Source organism: Lepus europaeus, chromosome 4, assembly GCF_033115175.1.
Source record: "Lepus europaeus isolate LE1 chromosome 4, mLepTim1.pri, whole genome shotgun sequence".
Lineage (NCBI taxonomy): Eukaryota > Metazoa > Chordata > Mammalia > Lagomorpha > Leporidae > Lepus > Lepus europaeus.
The window spans coordinates 147,695,710-147,716,714 of NC_084830.1; the positions used below are offsets into that span (position 1 = coordinate 147,695,710).

The 21,005-nt window shown below is 45.1% G+C and overlaps 1 protein-coding gene across 2 annotated transcripts in view; it reads right to left on the reverse strand.

Moving 5' to 3' along the window:
* Window positions 1–9,829: 9,829 nt before the first annotated feature.
* Window positions 9,830–21,005, reverse strand: part of LYRM7 (LYR motif containing 7) — a 39,484-nt gene continuing 28,308 nt past the window's right edge. The window contains exon 5 of one of the 2 annotated variants that reach the window (XM_062189220.1): window positions 9,830–11,000. In XM_062189220.1, the coding sequence (XP_062045204.1) occupies window positions 10,897–11,000 (104 nt within the window). In that variant the 3' untranslated portion in view covers window positions 9,830–10,896. The remainder of the gene's footprint in view (window positions 11,001–21,005) is intronic. The other variant, XM_062189219.1, reaches the window with a different exon arrangement.

The following is a 21,005-nucleotide window of genomic DNA, read 5'->3' on the forward strand; positions in this document are numbered from 1 at the left end:
AATCATACTAAATACAAATGATATTTAATGACTAAAGTGAGATTCAGTAGACTGCCCAGCTAATTCAGATGGAGAGACATCATGAACAATGGCTGATTCCAAGGACCTCTGTTGATAGAGATATAGACTCCTGGCGAGGCAGACAGGGAGCAGAGAGACCCTCCCCAACTATTCTGAAGAAGAGTCCTGGAGGACATCAGAAAAATCAGCTTGTGTGAAGAATGTTAATGTCGCAGGCTACTCCTTGTCATTAAGGATTTGTAACCGGGGTGGGTAAGAAGAACTCTATGTGTCCTGGGGAACACAATAATGTAGCCTTTAACAGCCTATTAAAAACCCTAGACAATCATCCTTAAAAAACAGCTCTCTCCTTCAGGGATTCCTCTTGGTGTTGCTGGGAGCCTTTTCATTCTTTTTTGGTTTAATCTCTCTGCTTTCTTTCAGTAAACCACTTCTGTTTAACACACTCTTCTACATGAGACACAAACCCAGCAGAGAGAAAGAACTGTCGTAACTGCAAACCCCTGCAGCACCTCGGTCAGCCCCTCCTGATTACTACTTCAGCTGTGCTGCCCATTATGTCAGTCACACCCACCTTGTCCTTAAAAAAAAAAAAAAAAAAAAAATCACTTTTTTTTTTTTTTGGAGAGACAGAGAGAGAGAGAAGTCTCCCATCAGCTGATTCATGTCCCAAAAGCCCTCAACAGCTGGGCCTGAGATAGATCAAAGTCAGAGCCAGGGACTCAGTCTGTGCCAGCCACCTGAGTGGCAGGGACCCCACCACTTGAGCCATCACCTGCTGCCTCCCAGGGCATTCATTAGCAGGAAGCCAGAGTCAGGGATGGAGGTGAGGCTTGAACCAAGGCACGCTGGTGTGGAATATGGTGTCCCACGTAGCGTCTTATTTGCTACACCAAAAGCAGGCCCTGCACTTTCTTTGTTGGTCAGGCACATCCACTCGGCCCTTGCCAGCCGAGGAGCCCATCAGCCTCTGGTTCGAGGTTTCAGTGAATGGCCAAGCACACTGGGAAAGCCAGTCCCAATTTCTGGGGCACACACAGCAGATCCAGACTGCCCACTTCATGCATGCTGTCATAAATGCGGCCTGAATGTCTACGCGCCTTCCACTCTGGTCCAACACTCTGCGGACCCCAGGGTGCACACGGTGTTAGTAAGTTGGCTCTTGTTCTGGGGCAGCTGGCTCCTTCTTCCAGGGCACACCGTGTAACCGGCCTCCTGAGCTCCGCAGGGACTGAAGTCTAAGTGGACTAGGAAGGCTGAAAGGGGGGGTGGCCACAGGGCCCGAGGGGGCTCCATCTCCTGCACAGCCCCCACTCAGTTTCTTCAGGCCAGGGGAGTAGACCTTCTTAGAAAGGAACGGGGTTGATTCCTCAAGCAAAAAAGGCTTGGAAGAATCTCGAGCAAGGACCAAGCCTGACTCGGCCGTGCCCATGGAGTTCCCACCCCCATTTCCAAAGTCCTCCTTCTCCCGAGTCAGTATCTTACTCGAGTGAAGGAGACCCTGAGAGCTGTAGGCTTAAACGGACTTATAATTTACTCAGACGCAGGATGAGCCGCTTTGTCTTTCGGAGAATTTCACCTTGCTACTGCACAGGATACACCTTCCTTCAGGACAGTGCGTGAATGTGAATGGCCCTGGAACACACTGGCTTCTGGGTCCAAACAAAGTCTCTGTAATATTTAGGTCCTAAACTCTGTGTTTGAAAGCTCTCCTGTTCATAAGCAAAACACTAGCTGTCCGTCGAAGTTCTCTCCCATGCACCTAGCTCCAGGGTTTTAGAGATTGTCACACAGTGTCACGCATCAGGCAAAGCCACTGTGTGCAATGTTCCTTTACTTCAGCTATGGCTCACTTTGGCTTGGGGCCACTGCTTTGACTCTGACCAGGCTGCCACACGAGTTGCACTGTCCTCTGTCCACCACTGAGCCATCACTTGACACTCCGCTTTCCCAGGCCATAGCAGAGAACTGGATCGAAAGTGGAACAGCTGGATCTCGAACCGGTGTCCATATGGGATGCCGGCACTGCAGGCAGCGGCTTTACCCGCTAAGCCATAGCGCCAGCCCCATGCTTTGTTCTCTTGTAGAAGCCCCCACGGGGTGGTGAGAGGGGGTATAACAGTGTAAGGGGTCTCACCTTTGGTGTTATTCACATGCCCTCCTGTAAAGAGGCATCCGTGCTGGTGATGAGGATGGAGACAGAGGCTTGAAGAGCTTGAGCCACAGGTATTACCTTGCCTGGAACTCCTCTTAAAATCCCAGCCCCATCACTGGGTTTATGGATCTGCCAGCCTTCTCACAGGAGCAGCACGATCCACTTTCCTTCAGTTCAGTCTTCCACTCTGTTTCAGTTCCTAATTATGAACAAAGTCCAAATGCTGTTGCTGGAAGAAGCCTTAACTGGTGACTCAATCAGTGAATGCAAATGAATCCTGTGGTGGGTTCCGGCCCCATTGCACATGCAAAAATGGAGGATGGGCGCACACCATGGAATTTCACATCTCTCTGGGCATTATCAGAGGGAGAAGACTTTTTATTTTTCCATATATATAAGTAAAATATATATCAAAACTATTCATCAATTGCACCTACTGTGACATGTTTTGGAACTTTTTGTTTAAGGAGCTTGCATTTTGGTTGCGAGACAATAAACAACAAGTACAATAAGTAAGTATGTTTACATTGGAAGGTAAGAGCCTTGGCAGTGACAGGGTCAGGGAGTGAGGGGGAGAGCAGGGAGAGGTGAGGTCAGGGAGATAATAGAATGATGGGTTTGATAGGACGTGGGGCCTCTTGAAGGAGTCTTGGCTTCTCTGCGTGAAATAGGATGTTTCTGGGGACCCTGGACAGACAGGTTAGGCGATCCAGCTTCCATTTCTACAGGTCATCCTAGCTGCTGTTTTGAGGATGACTGTGGGGGACTGTGTTAGAGGAAGGAGCAAGGAAGAGGTTATTTATTTATTTTTTTTGACAGGCAGAGTGGACAGTGAGAGAGAGACAGAGAGAAAGGTCTTCCTTTTGCCGTTGGTTCACCCTCCAATGGCCGCCGCGGTAGCGCGCTGCGGCCGGCGCACCGTGCTGTTCCAATGGCAGGAGCCAGGTGCTTCTCCTGGTCTCCCATGGGGTGCAGAGCCCAAGCACTTGGGCCATCCTCCACTGCACTCCCTGGCCACAGCAGAGAGCTGGCCTGGAAGAGGGGCAACCAGGACAGGATCGGTGCCCCGACCGGGACTAGAACCCGGTGTGCCGGCGCCGCAAGGCGGAGGATTAGCCTGTTGAGCCACGGTGCCGGCCAAGGAAGAGGTTATTAAGGTAGGCAGGAGAGAGAGGATGGAGCTCAGAACAGGGAAGGAAGTAAGGGGGGAGTGGTGGATTCTGCACATACGTGAAGGGACAGCTGAGTGGTGGAACGGGAGCTACGAGAGCCAGAGAGGAGGAGTCACAGTACTGCCAAGGCTTCCGACCTGCACAGGTGGAAGGATGAAGCTGCCACAAGCATCCAAGAAGCCAACACAAGGGAGGCTGCACATGGGGAAGGTGTGAAAACTGAGATCTAGAATTCTGTCAGGCCTCGGAAGCTTTAGATGCCAATTAGATATTAAAGGGAAGGTGTTGGGTAGAGTTGGATACATGAGTCAGGAGTACAAGAGAGGCCTGGGCTGTGGAGATGCACTGGGGAGTGGTCAGGTTACAGATGGCATTTATAGCCCAGAGAACAGATGAGAATTTCCAGGGAGTAAGTGTGGATAGAAAAGAAGAGATGGCCCAGGATGGAGACTGGGTAGGCTACTCCCATACGAAGACATCAGAGAGGAGACCAAGTCAGCCAGACACTGAGAAGAAACAGCCAGGAAAGTCAAAGAAAAACCCAGACTGTGCTTCCCTGGAAGCCAAGTGTAGAGGATGGGGGCACTTGAAAAGGTTTGTGGAGAGGGCGGCATCGTGGCACAGCACATTAATCCACCACATGGGATGATGGTACCCCATGTTGGAGTGCCTGGTTTGAGTCTCAAATCCTCTGCTTCAGATCCAGCTTCTTGCTAATACATATCAGGAGGCAGTAGGTGACAGGTCAAAATACTTGGGTTCCTGACTCTCTGGGAGACCCAGATGATGTTCTGGGCTCTTGGCTTCTGCTTATTCCAGTCTTGGATATTGTAGGCATTTGGTGAGTGAACCAGTGGATGGAAGATCACTCTGTCTCTGATGCTGTCACTCTATCTTTCAAATAAATCAAATCAATAAACGTTTTTTAAATTAAAAAAAAAAGGGTTTGTGGACAATAGAATTAAAAGGTTTATTTTGGCACACAAAAAAGTTAAAATTGGGGTCAGTGCCATGGCATAGCAGGTTAAGTTGCCGCCTGCAGTGCTGGCATCCCATATGGGCGCCGGTTTGAGACTCGGCTGCTCCACTTCCCATCCAGCTCTCTGCTATGGCCTGGGAAAGAAGTGGAAGATGGCTCAAGTGCTTGGGACCCTGCACTCGTGTGGGAGATGCAGAAGAAGCTCCTGGCTTTGGATCAGTGCAGCTCCGGCTGTTGCGGCCAGTTGGGGAGTGAACCAGTGGATGGAAGACCTCTCTCTGTCTCTGCCTCTTTTTCTCTCTGTGTAACTCTTTCAATTAAATAAATAAATCTTTTTTTAAAAAAAGTTTAAATCCATGTATATAGTGATCTTTAGAAGGTTCAGGAAGGAGACAGGATCATGGCACAGTGCATTGAGCCACTGCCTGCAATGCCAGAATCCCATATTGGAGTGCTAGTTCAAGTCTTGGCTGCTCCATATCTGATCCAGCTCCATGCTAATGTGCCTAGGAAAGCTGTGGAAGATGGCCCAAGTGATTGGGTCCCTGTTACACATACAGGAGTCCCGGTGGGAGTTCCTTGCTACAGGCTTTGGCTCAGCCTTGGGTGTTATGGCCATGTAGGAAGTAAACCAGTAGATTCAAGATCTCTCTTTCTCTCCCCACGCCCTCTCTGTAACTCTTTTAAATAAATAATTCTTTAAAAAAAGAAAATGGATATTATGAAAGAAACTATGCATGGATTTTGAATTTTTTTTCACCAAAACAATCTTTAAATTCTATTTCCCTCTAACTATTTGAAGAGTCTGGTCAGACAGTGCTGCTGGTCAGGTGAAACAAAGACTGAGAACTGACCATTGGAATGATCAACATGGAGGCCACTTGGTGACCTTGACAAGAACAGTGTTGGTGGAGAGATGTGGACAAAAGCCTTGTTGGAACAGGTTCAAGACAGAGTGGGAAGGAAAAAATTGAAAACAGTTTACAGATGGTTGCCAAGAAGCTCATCTGGAAAGAAGCAGAAAGAGCAGAAAGGAGATCAAAAGGAGTTTTTCATTCATTTTATTTAAGATGGTACAAACGATAGCGTCCTTGCATGCTGACGGCAATGATTCCGTGGAGAGCGGAAGGCTGGTAGCTTGGGTTGGGGAGCAGAAACTACTAGCAACATCCTTTGTTGGGCAAGAGGATAGGATCTAGTGAATTAGTGGAGGAACGGGCTTTTTATTATTCAAGAGAAATAGTTTGTCTATGGAAATAATCCATTTGGGGGGAGTTTTTGTTTTATGTAAAAAAATGGATTTTTTTTTGGATCTGATTTATAATATTGATCACAGGAAAGTCAGAGTGTTGATCAGATCAATGGAAAGTCAGCTTCAAAGGCAGCAGCTGTGCCATCCAGGACAGCCTCCCCCAGGACCCCGCCTGCAGAAACATGTTCTGTTCCAGTAGGCCAGGTCAGGGCGCACGACCATACATGTGCTCCAGGTGTCTGCAGGGCAAGCCAGACAGGAGCCTGTCTGATGGTCAGTGGCATTCAGTTCTGGTCTAAGGATGCTCCAGATAACACTGAAATGTCAGCTAGGAATAGTATAAAGAAATACTTATGTTTTACAGCTGGTTAAGTTCTATTTAGGACTGGAAAGGAAGGAGAAAGAAGGGGTAGGAACAGTTTTCTATTTTAAAATCAGTGGATAGGGCGATGACGAGTCAATTAAATTAGCTAAGAAACAGTGCCAGGAAGAAGGAGAGAAAACCACCTGCTATTTTAAGAAAATGGATGTGGTGACAATGATTTAATTACATTAGCTAGGAATCAGGCTGTGCTGGTTTCAGGGTGAGAGAGCCGAAGACCTGAATCTAGGACAAGGCTGGAACCTCAGCTGCAAGAAACAGAATGAGAAGGCAAGACTGGAGAAGGTGGTAGGAGGAAACCGGGAACTGACGCTGTCCTTTCTCCGTCTTCCTGAGGGGATCACAGGGAGAGGTGCTGGGAAGTGAGTGCGGCTGTGCCCCTTCACACCCTCCTGTGTCCACACCAGCAAACACAACTCCCATTAAAGAAGCCTGTGGAGATTAGAAAACTGGACAAGGAGCAGACCGTGTAGATCTAAGTCTAAAACCGGATTGTGGGGGACTCTATTGGTAATGTACACGCAGTAGACACACAAAGCAAGTGCAGGGCCATGAGAGTGTCTTCACTTCCATGCATCTTAAGATGTTTTCAATTCTGTGAAGCGATAGTTCTGGTCTCTCTGAATCAGTGTTCCTATCAAATAGTGCAAAGAATATCTAACTAGCACCTGCTCACAATGTGCCAGATGCTGTTCTAAGTAGTTTAAGTATATTAATTAATTTCACATAAGCAGTATTGTTTGCTCTTTACAGATGAGGAGAGCAAGGCACCGAGAGGTTAGGCAAACTGCCTGTGTGCACAGCCAGTCAGGAATCAGGGAGTCCACCCAGGCAGACTACAGCAAAAATTATGTTTTTTTGTTTTGTTTTTTTAAGATTTACTTATTTGAAAAGTGGAGTGACTGAGTGAAAAACGACAGAGAGCCTCCATCTTCCGACTCATGCCCCAACTGGCTGCAATGGCTGCAATGGCTGCAATGGCTGAAACCAAAAACTCCATGTGGGAAGCAGAGCAACTGGCACTTGAACTGGCTCTCCCTTATGGGAATGGCGGTGCAAGCGGCAGCTTGATCTGCTGCACCACAACACCAGCCCCAGAACCTCTGCTTCTGACCACTGATAATTTACGTCAGGACTCAGGGATTTCTGGATTGCCAAGAACTCCATACAGGTTTTGTGTGTGCTTGTGACAAATCAATTTTATCTTTGTATTATGAGAATGCATCCCAAATGAATGAAATGTTTGAGTAGAAATTTCTTGTCATCACGGAAATATTAAAGCAGCAGAGCTCAGCTCCTGTTTCCCACGAATTCATATAATTTCTGGAACATTCTTCCATGTGAGCATTATATAAGGATTAGTCAGAACTCTTTGAAAGGTTTTGGAGGGGGCGATACCTTATTCACAATACTGATTGCTTAATCATGCAAAAATTGTAACTGTACACAATGCTTACTGCACATGTTCTTCATAAATTTGTTAAATAATTTCTGGCTTTACATGTACATACAAATCAACAGTAATTCACTCTGCTGTTTTAAACACCAATATTTAACAATTCATAAAATATTAAATTGACACCTGATGGGAATGGGAAGAGGGAAAGGGGAAAAGAAATTTACAAATGGAGGGAGAAAATGAAAAGAAGAATTTATTTTTTGCAAGTAAGTGGAAATATTTCCTCTTCACTTTAGAAACTGTTACAGATCAGGGAGGAATGGGACAAAGAAGGCAGAAGAGAGCTGTTGTGAGCTGAAGCTTTTCCAACCTATAATAATTAGAAGTGGCACACAGAGCTCAGCCTTTGGGAAAACAGAGTGAGCATTCTGGGGTTGCCTGGGCTCTTCCCACTGGCAATGTGCGCATGCAAGAGAATATTACAGTGAGAACTCTGGTGTGTGCACGTGTATGACATTTCTCTCTCTCTCTCTCTCTCTCTCTCTCTCTCTCTCTCTCTCTCTCTCTCTCTGTGTGTGTGTATTTCGCACAGTATCTAGAGCTGTGCTTTGCATTTAGGAGGTTGTTAATAAATATTGATGTGGCCTGGAGACAGACTGGATAAACAGAACATTTAAAGTCTCCAGTGAGGTGCTCTTGGAGACGTTTTGGTCTTGCAGACACACAAGCCAAGTGTCTACAACTTGGACATCATACTGTAGTCAATGTGAACAGGCACCCATAGCGGAGTCGTGTTCCTGTAAATTAGGTCATAGCATAAAATTCACAAAAGCACCACCTGGTGCATGGCTCATCCTGAGCAAAACTGCAGTAATAGCTCTGACCTGATTTGCTTTGTGATCCTAAATAATGCATCATCTCTGTCATTCCATCTCCTTTTCTACATCTTTAATAGAACATTTTATAAAGGTGCCATCAATTCACACTGGCTAAACGTGCTGTGGCAGATGGAAATAAGCTATTTGTTGCTTGCTTAGAAATATCTTCTGAGAAAAGAAATCTAAAGTATTTTTAAAGCATAGCTATTCTGGAAACAAATGACATAATTAAACACAAGCATATGACCAGAGAGAGCATTACATGCTGACAACTTACATTTACAGAAATTCAATACTTCAAAGCAATTCCTGTATCAACCATTTCTCAGTCATACTGACATAAAATATAGAGGAATTAGAGTGATCATAAATAGAAGTAATTAAAACCTTGTTCCAACAAATACCCACATTTCAGTTGCTGTGGCAACCCACAACTTCTCTTCTCAGGCTTTGGGTGTGTATCAAAGCCACAAAATGGTGTTTTTCTAAGTGACGTTACAGGAGCCCAAATTCTGAGTCTAATAATGAATGATCCATCTTACTGAATTGTGTGTTTTAGTCTCATTTGTTCACTATTGTGGAAAGAAGTAATAAAGTGCAATCGTTCCTGGGGAAAAAATGGCCAGCCTTTATTTTTTACTTTAAAGGATCAGAATTGTAGTTTTCTGAAAAGGAGAGTGAGGTATATTCAGAATAAGCAACAAAGATGGGGTTATATATAACTGCCTCTGGGGAGCTTCCTAATACCAGGCTTAGTTAAATGGTAATTGATGAAAAAATTGTTTAGTTACTTATGTAGAGAAAGACAGAACTGCTCTGCTCTGGTTCACTCCCCAAATGACCACAGTGGCTGGAGGCCAGAGCCAGGAGGCAGAGATTCAGTCCAGGTATCTCACATGGATAGCAGAACGCCAGCTACTGAGCCATCACAGCCGTCTCCCTGGACGTGCATTACCAAGAAGCCAGAGCTGGGCACCAGGTGCTCTGATGTGGGACATGGGTTCCTTAACCACCAGGACAAACATCTGCCCTTAACTGATGAGCTTTAAGTCTTTTTTTTTTTTTTTTGACAGGCAGAGTTAGACAGTGAGAGAGAGAGAAACAGAAAGAAAGGTTTTCCTTCCGTTGGTTCACCCTCCAAAAGGCCACTATGGCTGGCGCACTGTGCCAATCCAAAGCCAGGAGCCAGGTGCTTCCTCCTGGTCTCCTATGCAGGTGTAGGGCCCAAGCACTTGGGCCATCATCCACTGCCCTCCTGGGCCACAGAAGAGAGCTGGACTAGAAGAGGAGCAACTGGGACAGAATCCAGCACCCCAACCAGGACTAGAACCCAGGGTGCTGGCACCGCAGGCGGAGGATTAGCCAAGTGAGCTGTGGTGCTGGCCGTTAAGTCTTAAAATATAACAGAACTGTAGGCTCAGTGGTGTAATCCATACCATTTCAGTATTAGTTTTTTTTCAACTATGTATTATAAAGTCATTATGCCAAGATCATAAGGACTAACAATCTAACATAAATTATACTTTTTAAAAATTAATATACATAGAAAAGATTTTATATGTTTCATAGACAGAATTCTAAGAAGCCAACCATACTTCCCTCCCTTCCTCACTCTATCAATCCCCCCTCCTGTCTCCGTTTTTTCCCTTTAATTTTTGCAATGACATACTTTATAATCACAGGTTTCATGTATCACTAAACATAATGTTCAACAAGTATAAAGACAACTATTCCAAAGGATTATAAACAAGGGCTATAAACAATAATCAAATCACAAGACATTGGTTTAACTCTTATACTTTTTTGGGTATTCTATAATAACTACCACATATCAGAGAACACATGATATTTGTCTCATTGAGACTCGCCTATTTCACTAAGCATAATTGTCTCCAGTTGCATCCATTTGGCTGCAAAAGACAGGATTTCAGTCTTTTTGTGGCAGAGTAGTAATCCATTGTGTATATCTACTAAATTTTCTCTTTTTTTAAGATTTATTTTATTTATTTGAAAGACAGAGTTAGAGAGGAGAGAGAGAGAGAGAGAGAAAGAGAGAAGAGGAGAGGAGAGGAGAGAGAATCTTCTGTCCACTGGTTTACTCCTCAAATGGTTGCAATGGCTGGAACTGGGCAAATCCAAAGCCAGGAGCCAGGAGCTTCTTCCAGGTCTCCCACGTGGGTGCAGGGGCCCAAGGACTGGGGCCATTTTTGATGCTTTTCCAGGCACATAAGTAGGGAGCTGATTGGAACTGGAGCATCTGGGACTCGAACCAGTGCCCGTAAGGGATGCCGGTGTTGCAGGCCAGGGCTTTAACCTGCTGTGCCACAGCATTGGCCTGATCTTTTTTTATTTTTTGAAAGATTTATTTGAAAGGTGAAGTTACAGAGAGGGAAAGGCAGAGTCAGAGAAAGAGAGAGAGAGAGAGAGGTCTTCCATCTGCGGATTCACTCCCCAAATGGCTACAATGGTCATGCTGGGCCAGGCCAAAGCCAGGAGCCAGGATCTTCTTCTGGATCTCCCATGCGGGTGCAGGGGCCCAAGGTCTTAGGCCATCTTCCACTGCTTTCCCAGGCACATTAGCAAGGAGCTGGATCAGAAGTGGAGCAGCTAGTCCTCAAAATGGTGCCCATATGGAATGTTGGTGCTGCAGGCGATGGTTTAAACTGCTACACCACAGCGCTGGCACCACCACATTTTTCTAATCCAGCCATCAGTTGATGGACATCTGGGTTGATTCCACATCTTAGCTATCGTGAATTGAGCTGCAATAAACATAGGAGTACACATAACTCTTTTACATGCTAATTTCATTTCATTTTTGTAAATTCCCACTAGTATGATGGTTGGGTCACTTGGTAGGTATATTTTCAAATATCTGAGGAATTTCTGTACTGTCCTCCATAATGGTTGTACTAGTTTATAGTCCCACCAGCAGTGTTTTAAGGTACCTTTTTCCCCACAACCTCACCAGTGTTTGTTATTTTTTCGCGATTTGGGGGTTATAACCATTCTAACTGGGGTGAGGTGAAATCCCATTGTGGTTTTTGTTTGCATTTCCCTGATAGCTAGTGATCCTGAGCATTTCTTCATACATTTGTTGGCCATTTGCATTTCATCCTTTGAAAGAAGTCTATTCATGTCCCTAGCCCCTTTGTTAACTGGATTGTTTTGTTCTTGTTCAGTTCCATAAGTTCTTTATATATGCTCAATATTAATTCTTTATCAAACACATAGTTTGCAAATATTTTCTCCCAATCTGTTAGTTGCTTCTTCACTTTGTTGAGTGTTTCCTTTGCTGTGCAGAGGCTTCTTAGCTTGATGTAATCCCACTTGTCTATTTTGGCTTTTATTACCTATACTTCTGGGGTCTTTTCTAACAGGTATTTGGCTATGCCAGTGTCTTGCAGAGTTTCCCCAATGTTTCCCTCTAGCAATTTGATAGTATCAGGTCATAGTTTAGAACTTTGATCATTGTGAGTAGATTTTTGTATGAGGTGTAAGTTAGGGGGTCTTGTTTCATACTTTTGCATGCATAAATCCAATTTTCCAAGCATGATTTGTTGAAGAGACTGTCCCTTTCTGGAGGGATTGATTTTAGCTTGTTGACAAAGAATAGTTGACTGTAGATGCCCTGATTAATTTCTGGGGTTTCTATTCTGTTGCATCATTCTATATGTCTACTTTTCTGCCAGTACCAGGTTGTTTTAATCATAAATGCCCTGTAATATGTCTTTTAATCTGGTATTGTGATGCCTCTGGTTTTTTGTTGTTTAAGATTGCTTTAGCTATTCAGGATCTCTTGTGTTTGCATATGATTTTTAAAAAAGATTTATTTATCTATTTGAAAGTCAGAGTTACACAGACAGAAAAGGAGACACAGAGAGACAAAGAGGTCTTTCACCCACTGGTTCACTCCTCAGTTGGCCGCAAAGGCCTGAGCTGTGCCAATCCAAAGCCAGGAGTCAGGAGCTTCTTCCATGTTCTCCACGCAGGTGCAGGGGCCCAAGGACTTGGTCCATTTTCTACTGCTTTCCAAGGCCATCACAGATAGCTGGATTGGAAGTGGAGCAGTCTGGACTAGAACCGGTGCCCATATGGGATGGTGGTACTGCAGGCAGTAGCTTTACCCACTACACCACAGTGCCAGCCCCTCTATATGAATTTTAGCATTCTTGTGTTGTTCTAAATCTGAGAAGATTGTCATTGGTATTTTGAATGGGATCACATTGAATCTATAAAATGCTTTGGGTAGTATAGACATTTTGATAATACTAATTCTTCCAAACGATGAACATATTAAGATTTTTCCATTTTTGGTGTCTTCTATTTCTTTCCTTAATGTTTTGAATTTTCACTATAGAGATCTATCATATCCTTGGTTAAATGTATTCCAAGGGATTTAAAACTTTTTGTAGCAATTGTAAATGAGACTGATTTTATAAGTTCTTTCTAAACTAAGGCATTGTTTTTATATACAAATGGTATTGATTTTTGTATGTTGATTTTATAATCTGCAACTTTATACTTTCCTTTTAAATAAAATATTTATACATATGTTATTGTAGCATAACACACACACACAAATGCAGACAAATCACAAGTGTATAAACTCTTTTGAAAGCAAACACAATCGTACAACTTCTGCTTGGATCAAAATGCATCATATGGGGCTGGTGCTGTGGCAAAGCAGGTAAAGCTGCCACCTGCAGTGCCGGCATCCCATATGGGCACCAGTTCGAGTCCTGGCTGCTTGACTTCTGATCCAGCTCTCTGCTGTGGCCTGGGAAAGCAGTAGAAGATGGCCCAAGAACTTGGGCCCCTGCACCCGCATGGGAGATCCAGAAGAAGATCCTGGCTCCTGGCTTTGGATTGGCACAGCTCCGGCCGTTGCAGCCACTTGGGGAGTGAAACACTGGATGGAAGACCTCTCTCTCTCTCTCTCTCTCTCTCTCTCTCTCTCTGCCTCTCCTTCTATCTTTGTGTAACTCTGCCTTTCAAATAAATAAATAAATCTTTTAAAAAACATATCATGTGTGACATAATCCTTTTTTTTTTTTTTTTTTTTTTTTTTGGACAGGCAGGGTGGATAGTGAGAGAGAGACAGAGAGACAGAGAGAAAGGTCTTCCTTTTTTTTACCATTGGTTCACCCTCCAATGGCTGCCACGGCTGGCGCATCGTGCTGATCAGAAGCCAGGAGCCAGGTGCTTCTTCTGGTCTCCCATGCGGGTGCAGGGCCCAAGCACTTGGGCCATCCTCCACTGCCTTCCCGGGCCATAGCAGAGAGTTGGCCTGGAAGAGGGGCAACCGGGATAGAATCCGGCGCCCCGACCAGGAGTAGAACCCGGTGTGCCAGCGCTGCAAGGCGGAGGATTAGCCTGTTAAGCCACGGCGCCAGCCAACCTAATCCTTTTTAAGTCAGCAACTGACTACATTACAACAGTTGTCCCACAAGGTAACAGTGCAGCTGAAAAACCCCTATCACCTGGAGATAAAGCCATGATAACAACATAGTGCAATGCAATATTCATTTGTTTGTGGCTGCGCTGATATCAACAAACCTACACTATTGTACAAAAGTGGAGCATACAATTGTGTATGAGGTGCAATACCCAATAGTGATAAACTCAATAGTGATAAACAACAATGCTACTGGCTTACATGTTTACTATACTATATACTTTTGGTCATTATTTTATAAGTATATCTATTCACTTACATTAAAAAATTTATTGTGAGGGGCAGGAATTTAGGCTACTAGTTAAAGTGCCTGTATCCTTCTTTGGAGTACCTGAGTTCAGTTCCTGGTTCCAGCTCCTGCGTCTAATTTCTTGCTAACGCAGACCCTAGAAGGCAGCAGTGACTGACCAGGCTGGCTGAAGTGACTGACCAGGTTCCAGTTACTCAACAAGAGAGACCTGGAATGAGGTCAAGACTCCTCGTTGCAGTTGGGGTTGGGATATTTGAGGGAATGGATCAGAGGTTGTGACTTTCCTCCACCCGTCTGTCTGTCTGTCTGTCTCTCTTTCTTTCTGCCACTCAAAACCTTTTTACAAAATATTTACCATGAGACAGTATGTTGTGTCATACCACCAGCAGCCTTATATATCCAGCGTTTATGACACTCTTGACTCCACGAGAGGCCATGACATATGACTGACCTACACTGTCTAGATATGTATAAGTATTGCTATGATGCTCATACAATGACAAAACTGCCCACCAATGCACTTCTCAGAGTCTATCTGTCATGAGTGGTATGTGACTATATATAGTATTGCTAGCATCCTAGCTCCTTGCTCCTTTTCTCAAAAGTTATTCATCATTCTGATTTGAAAATTTTTTAAAATTTATTTTTGAGGGAGAGGGAGGGGGGAGGCAGAGAGAGAGAGAGAGAGAGAGAGAGAGAGAGAGAGAGAGAGAGATCGGGCTCTATCCTCAGGTGTACTTCCAAATGCACACACAATGGCAAAGGCTGGGGTAAGGCTTTTGGCTAGGCACTCAACCCAGGTCTCCCGCTTTATTTACAAAACAGGTGGAGATTACATTTGGTTTCAAGTCCTGCTCTAGTCTGTCATCAAAATTACCAAATATTTGTGCATTTGACTACTTCCTTGCATGAATGAAATCCTGGTGCAGGAAGAGACCTCAGGCAGACTCCTGCTCAGATTTTTTTGGGTGATTTTGCAGTGGAGTTGGTATTGATTCACCCAGTTGAAGCTATGTTAGCTCCTTCCTGAGTACTGATGCTGAGACTCACCTCCAAGAAACCACTGCAGGCCATCACATGGCGAGAGTCTTGGAAGAGTTCATGTGGTATAAATTCAGTTCAGTTAGAAGACGGTAACTCCTGGAAGCAGCTGCCTGGCTCATCCCCTCTATCAGGTCATTTTATTGGCAGTTTGACATCTCCGTGGGGACCTGAAGGTGAAGGAACTGTGTCCTTAGAATTGGAAACTCTACCGTGTCCCCTACTGTGTGTGTAAATGAGCTGTGTCCTCACCTGTGCCCATCTCTCTACAAACCCTATGATAGCTGCACTCCTACTGACAGATTACGATCTTCACAGGAAGTGATCAGCAACTGCAGTCAGCGCTGTGGCACAGCGGGTAAAGCTGCCGTCTGTGATGCTGGTATTCCATTTGGGTGCCGGTTTGAGTCCCGGCTGCTCCACTTCCAGTAAAGCTCCCTGTTAACGCGCCTAGAAAAGCAGCAGATGACCCAAGAACTTTGGCCCTTGTACCCACATGGGAGACAGGGAAGAAGCTCTTGTTCTTGGCTTCAGCCTGGCACAGCCCTGACCATTGTGGCCATTTTGGGAGTGAACCAGCGGAAAGAGGATCTCTCTCTCTCTCTCTCTCTCTCTCTCTGTCCTTCCCCCTCTGCCTCTCCTTCTTTGTAACTCTACTTTTAAATAAATAAATAAGATCAGCAATTAGCCCAGGTCATAAGTCAATCAGGAAAACCCATTTCCAGTCTAAGGGGTTTAAAACATCAAGTCTTTCGCTGCTCTAAGAATGGCCCTAAGGTACTGCTTGGTATTTCATTGACTGATAACTCCGTCAGTTCAGCTACTGAACAGGAAAGTGAAGTGCTACCTGCATTCTGCTGAGGGCTACTGCCTTAGCTTCCCTCCTTGCCACATTTCCTTTCGCAACTTATACATTTTATTTAACCAGAATAATTTCTTCTTGACAGGCAGAGTGGACAGTGAGAGAGAGAGAGACAGAGACTTCCTTTTCCGTTGGTTCACCCCTCAATGGCCGCTGCGGCTGGTGCGCTGCAGCCGGCGCACTGCGCTGATCTGAAGCCAGGAGCCAGGTGCTTCTCCTGGTCTCCCATGTAGGTGCAGGGCCCAAGGACTTGGCCCATCCTCCACTGCCCTCCTGGGCCACAGCAGAGAGCTGGCCTGGAAGAGGGGCAACCAGGACAGAATCTGGCGCCCTGACTGGGACTAGAACCCGGTGTGCCGGCGCCACAGGCGGAGGATTAGCCTATTGAGCCGCGGCACTGGCCTTTTAACCAGAATAATTAAAAAAAATATTTATTTGAAAGAGTTACAGAGAGAGAGGTACAGACAGAGAGAGGTCTTCCATCCACTGGTTCACTCCCCCAAATAGCCCCAATGGCCAGAGCTGGGCTGCTCCGAAGCCAGGAGCCAGGAGCCTCTTCCGGGTCTCCTACATGAGAGCAGGGGCCCAAGGACCTGGGCCATCCTCTACTGCTCTCCCAGGCCCCAGCAGAGAGCTGGATGGAAACAGGAGCAGCCAGGACTAGAACCGGTGGCTCATATGGGATGCCAATGCTGCAAGCAGGGGATTTAACCGGCTGCACCACAGCTCCAGCACTCATCATTTTTAAATGGCACGTTAAAACATCATTTAAGGATCAGGGAGACTTTAATTTTCTGAGGTAGTTATTTTCTTCCATCAAATCAGAGGATTTTGCAGATGACAGCAGTGCACTTGTTGTCAAGAATTCCTCTAAACCTTTTCTAGAAAATTCTCCTCCCTGAATTCTTTACCTAGACACAAGTGTGGAAACAGAAGCTGTTCCTTTGATCTAAATGAGGCCAATACACTCTTCTTAGACAACTCAGAATCGCGACGAAGGGATTTTTAGCATAAGTGTAACTGAGTCAAAACTCAGGAGCTACTGCTAACAGTTATTTTCCTCATGGAAATTGAAAATTGGTGTGAGCTGGACCACAGCTATAGTGAAGAATGAGGGCGCAGAGGTAAGGGCAGGGGCTGCCCCTGGATTTCCTACTGTACTCCAGGCTGCTCCTAAAGCCCAGCTCCAACCCTGAGTCCACAAGGCACAAATTTGTTATTTTTTAAAAATTAATCTACTTGACAGGCATTAAGCCAGATGGAGAGATGGGTAAGAGTTGTGGATAGAGGGGCCGACACTGTGCTGCAGCGGGTTAACACCCTGGCCTGAAGTGCCGGCATGCCATATGGACACTGGTTTGAGTCCCAGCTACTCCACTTCCGATCCAGCTCTCTACAATAGCCTGGGAGAGCAGTAGAGGATGGCCCAAGCACTTGAGCCCCTGCACCCATGTGGGAGACCCAGAAGAAGCTCCTGGCTCCTGGCTTCAGATCGGCGTAGCTCCAGCCATTGTGGCCAAATGGGGAGTGAACCATCAGATGGAAGCTCTCTCTCTCCCTCTCTCTCTGCCTCTCCTCTCTGTAACTCTGACTTTTAAAATAAATAAATAAATATTTTTTAAAAAAAGAGTTGGAGATAGAGACAGACAGACAGGAAGCTGATTCATCTCTCAAATGCCTCCAGCATCTGGGACTGGACTGCGGCAGTAGCCAGGAAGAAAGAACTCAATCCAGGTCTCCCACATGGTGCCAGGAATTCAATTATTTGAGATATTACCTGCTGCCTCCATGGTGTGCATTGGCAGGAAGTTGGAGGCAGGACTGGAGCTGGATGTGCAAACTAGGCACTCTGATATGGAACATGGGTGCCTTAACCAGTATTCTAGTTGCTAGGCCAAATGCTTGCCCCATAAATTTATTCTTTAAACCAATTATCTCTTTTCTCTCTCTCCAAAGCTAGATGAATATCATCCACAAGAACGGAAACAGGAGCCCAGGAGCCAGGGCAGATGAATGGCTTCAAGACTCCATTTTCAGTGACAGCTGTGAGCACAAGGCAGCCTTCTCTCTTTGGGCTTTTCTCTAGATAATGCGAGAGAGAAATTTACTGAATGACTCCATGCATTAACTGACCCTGCATCTCAACTTGTAATGATGTTTAAAAAAAAACAAAAAAACAAAAACACTTATTTTTGAAAATTTCTTTGAAAGGCAGAGTGACAGAGAAACAGAGGTCTTCCACCTACTCATTCATTTCGCAAATGGCACACAATGTGGGATGCTGACACTTCCGTGTCCTAGCCTACTGCATCCCAACACACTCCAAAGAGCTCTCTTCTGATGGCCTTGCCCTCTTTTGGTCTGTATTGCTAACAACTGTCCCTAGGGCACTTGATACCCAGAGGAGAAACACTCAGCTTTAGGGTTCTGCTTCCAGTGCCCATGTATTTCAGCCCATCAAGGAAAAGCCTTCCGTGGTGCAGTGGGTTCTGTGCACGTCCTGATGCCCCTTTCAGGAGCCAATCGCTTCCTGGGAGTGTTGGCCACCGAGGGCTCATGGCTATCACTCTTGGAGCTGCCCCATTGACAGGAACTGCTGCGCCAGTGCAGGGGTAGCCCTGCTCCCTGTGCCCGGGAACCAAGGCTCAGTCTCTTCGCCTTCATTCAGAATGATTCTGAAGGTCAGGTCAGCCCCAGGCCGCCTTTGGAACTGCACTGTAGTCCAGCAGCTCCTGTCCGCAACGTTCCAGCCTCCCTTCCGGAGAGCACTCCCGATTTAAACCTCCTGCCAGCAAACCTCCATCTCAGAGTCTGTTTCTCTGTGAATTCCACCTAAACAGTAGCCTTCTCACTTTTCTACTAGAGTAAAAGATCACCAGGAGAAAAAAGTGCTACATGAAGCAGTTTGTGACAGAAAGCTTAAGGTCCCTCAATCACAACACAATTCTGTTTTTCTCATTCTAATGGTGTTTTATATGAGTTATACCTGGTTAGTTTATTTCAGAGGCAGAGCTACACAGAGAGAGGGAGAGACAGAGAGAGAGAGGTCTTCCATCCACTGGTTCACTCCCCCAAATAGCCACAACGGCTGAAGCTGTGCCAATCCGAAGCCAGGAGCCAGGAGCTTCTTTCGGGTCTCCCATGCAGGTGCAGGGGCCCAAGGACTTGGGCCATCTTCCACTGCTGTCCCAGGCCTATCAGTAGGGAGCCGGATGAAAAGAGGAGCAGCTGGGACACAAATCTCTGCTGTAGGTGGAGGCTTAGCCTACTACGCCACAGCACTGACCCCCTGGTTAGTTCTCTGAGACTAAAAACATATTATGTGGTACACTTATAATTTACAAGCCACATTCTAATAAATTATTTTTATAGCTTTAACACCTTGTGTTTAATCTCTGGGTAGCACTTGTTACAACTGCCCACTTCTTACCATTCTTCTCTGCTAGTGTCTCATATGTGAATCCCTCATATCTATCTGTCCCTGAGATGGACCCTGGGCAAGTATTCAGTTAATGTTGCTTGAAGAAATGCAGAGATTGCACTTAGTTGAAATTTGAAAGATTACACTAGGAAAAAAAAAAAAAAACTAAACTGAAGGTCCAAAACCTATTTCACTAAGATTTTTCATCTTCAGAAACCTAGAGATATTAACATTGTATTTCCAGAAAGACATTTGAGAAACATATTTTCTCTTAAAATAATTGGTATCTGAATTCTAAGTTGGGACACATGTAAACCAAATTAATATAGAACCCTTCCCACAATAAGATGCTGGATGAAATTCAATTTTAATTCCTGACAGTACTTTATTTCAGAAATTTCAAAGTTAGGGGAGAGTTGAGAATTAGGAGGAAAAAAGAGAGTTTACTTTCTTTTCTTTTTTCCCTTTGAGTATGTTAATTTTTACGCAATATGTTAGTCTACTATTATGGTTATTATTGTGAGACACATGGAGTGGAGGGGAGGAGAGGAGAGGAGAGGGGGAAGGTGAGGGGAGAGGGGAAGGGAGGAGAAGAAAGGAGAGCAGGGGAATGGGAGGTGGGGAGAGAGGAGAGGAAGGAGAGAAGAGGAGGGGGAGGGGAGGAGAGGAGGGAACACAAGGGGGGGGGAGGAGGGAGGAGGGAGGAGAGGGAGGGAGAAGGAGAGAGGGGGTTGGAGGAGGAGGAAGGAGAAAGGCAGAAGATAGCTCCCATCTGCTGGTTCACTCTCCAAATGCCCACATTAACTTAAATTTCGTTTCCAGAACTTTTTGAAGTACTCTTATGTGATTTGCAAATACTTTCTCTAGTTTTTCAAAGTAAAGTCCTATTAATTTGCATCTACCCATTTTTGTATTAGAAAATATAGGACATATTCTATTTCTGTATTTATAACATAGTATACTAAATTTAATTTTTTTAATTTTAATTTTTATTTTTAACAGGCAGAGTGGACAGTGAGAGAGACAGAGAGAAAGGTCTTCCTTTGCTGTTGGTTCACCCTCCAATGGCTGCCGCGGCCAGCACACGGTGCTGATCCAAAGCCAGGAGGCAGGTGCTTCTCCTGGTCTCCCATGGGATGCAGGGCCCAAGGACTTGGGCCATCCTCCACTGCACTCCCAGGCCACAGCAGAGAGCTGGACTTGAAGAGGGGCAACCGGGACAGAATCCGGCACCCCGACTGGGACTAGAACCCAGTGTGCTGGCGCCGCAGGCAGAGGATTAGCCTATTGAGCCATGGCGCCGGCCTCATAGTATACTAAATTTAAATTACTTCAAGAAAATTTCCTCAAAATGCATCATACAGACACTTCTTAAATAACAGTAAGTTAACTTACTGTTAACTTAAATAACAGTAAGTCAGCATATCTATAGTGATTGTGCTATGATGACTTTCAGCATTTGTGTATTAGAAAAAATTTCAAATCTGAAACAACTTTTTCTTTAGGTATAACTCTATACATAAAAAGAAACATATAGAAGAGATGAAAATTACTTAATTTTTAAAAAAATTTATTTTATTTATTAGAGAGAGGGTAGATACAGGGAGAGATCTTCTATCTGCTGGTTCATTCCTTAAATGGCCACAATGACCAGAGTGGCTATGGACCAGTACATAGCCAGGAGCCAGGAAGTTCTTCTGGGTCTCCCATGTGGGTGCAGGGGCCCAGTATTTGG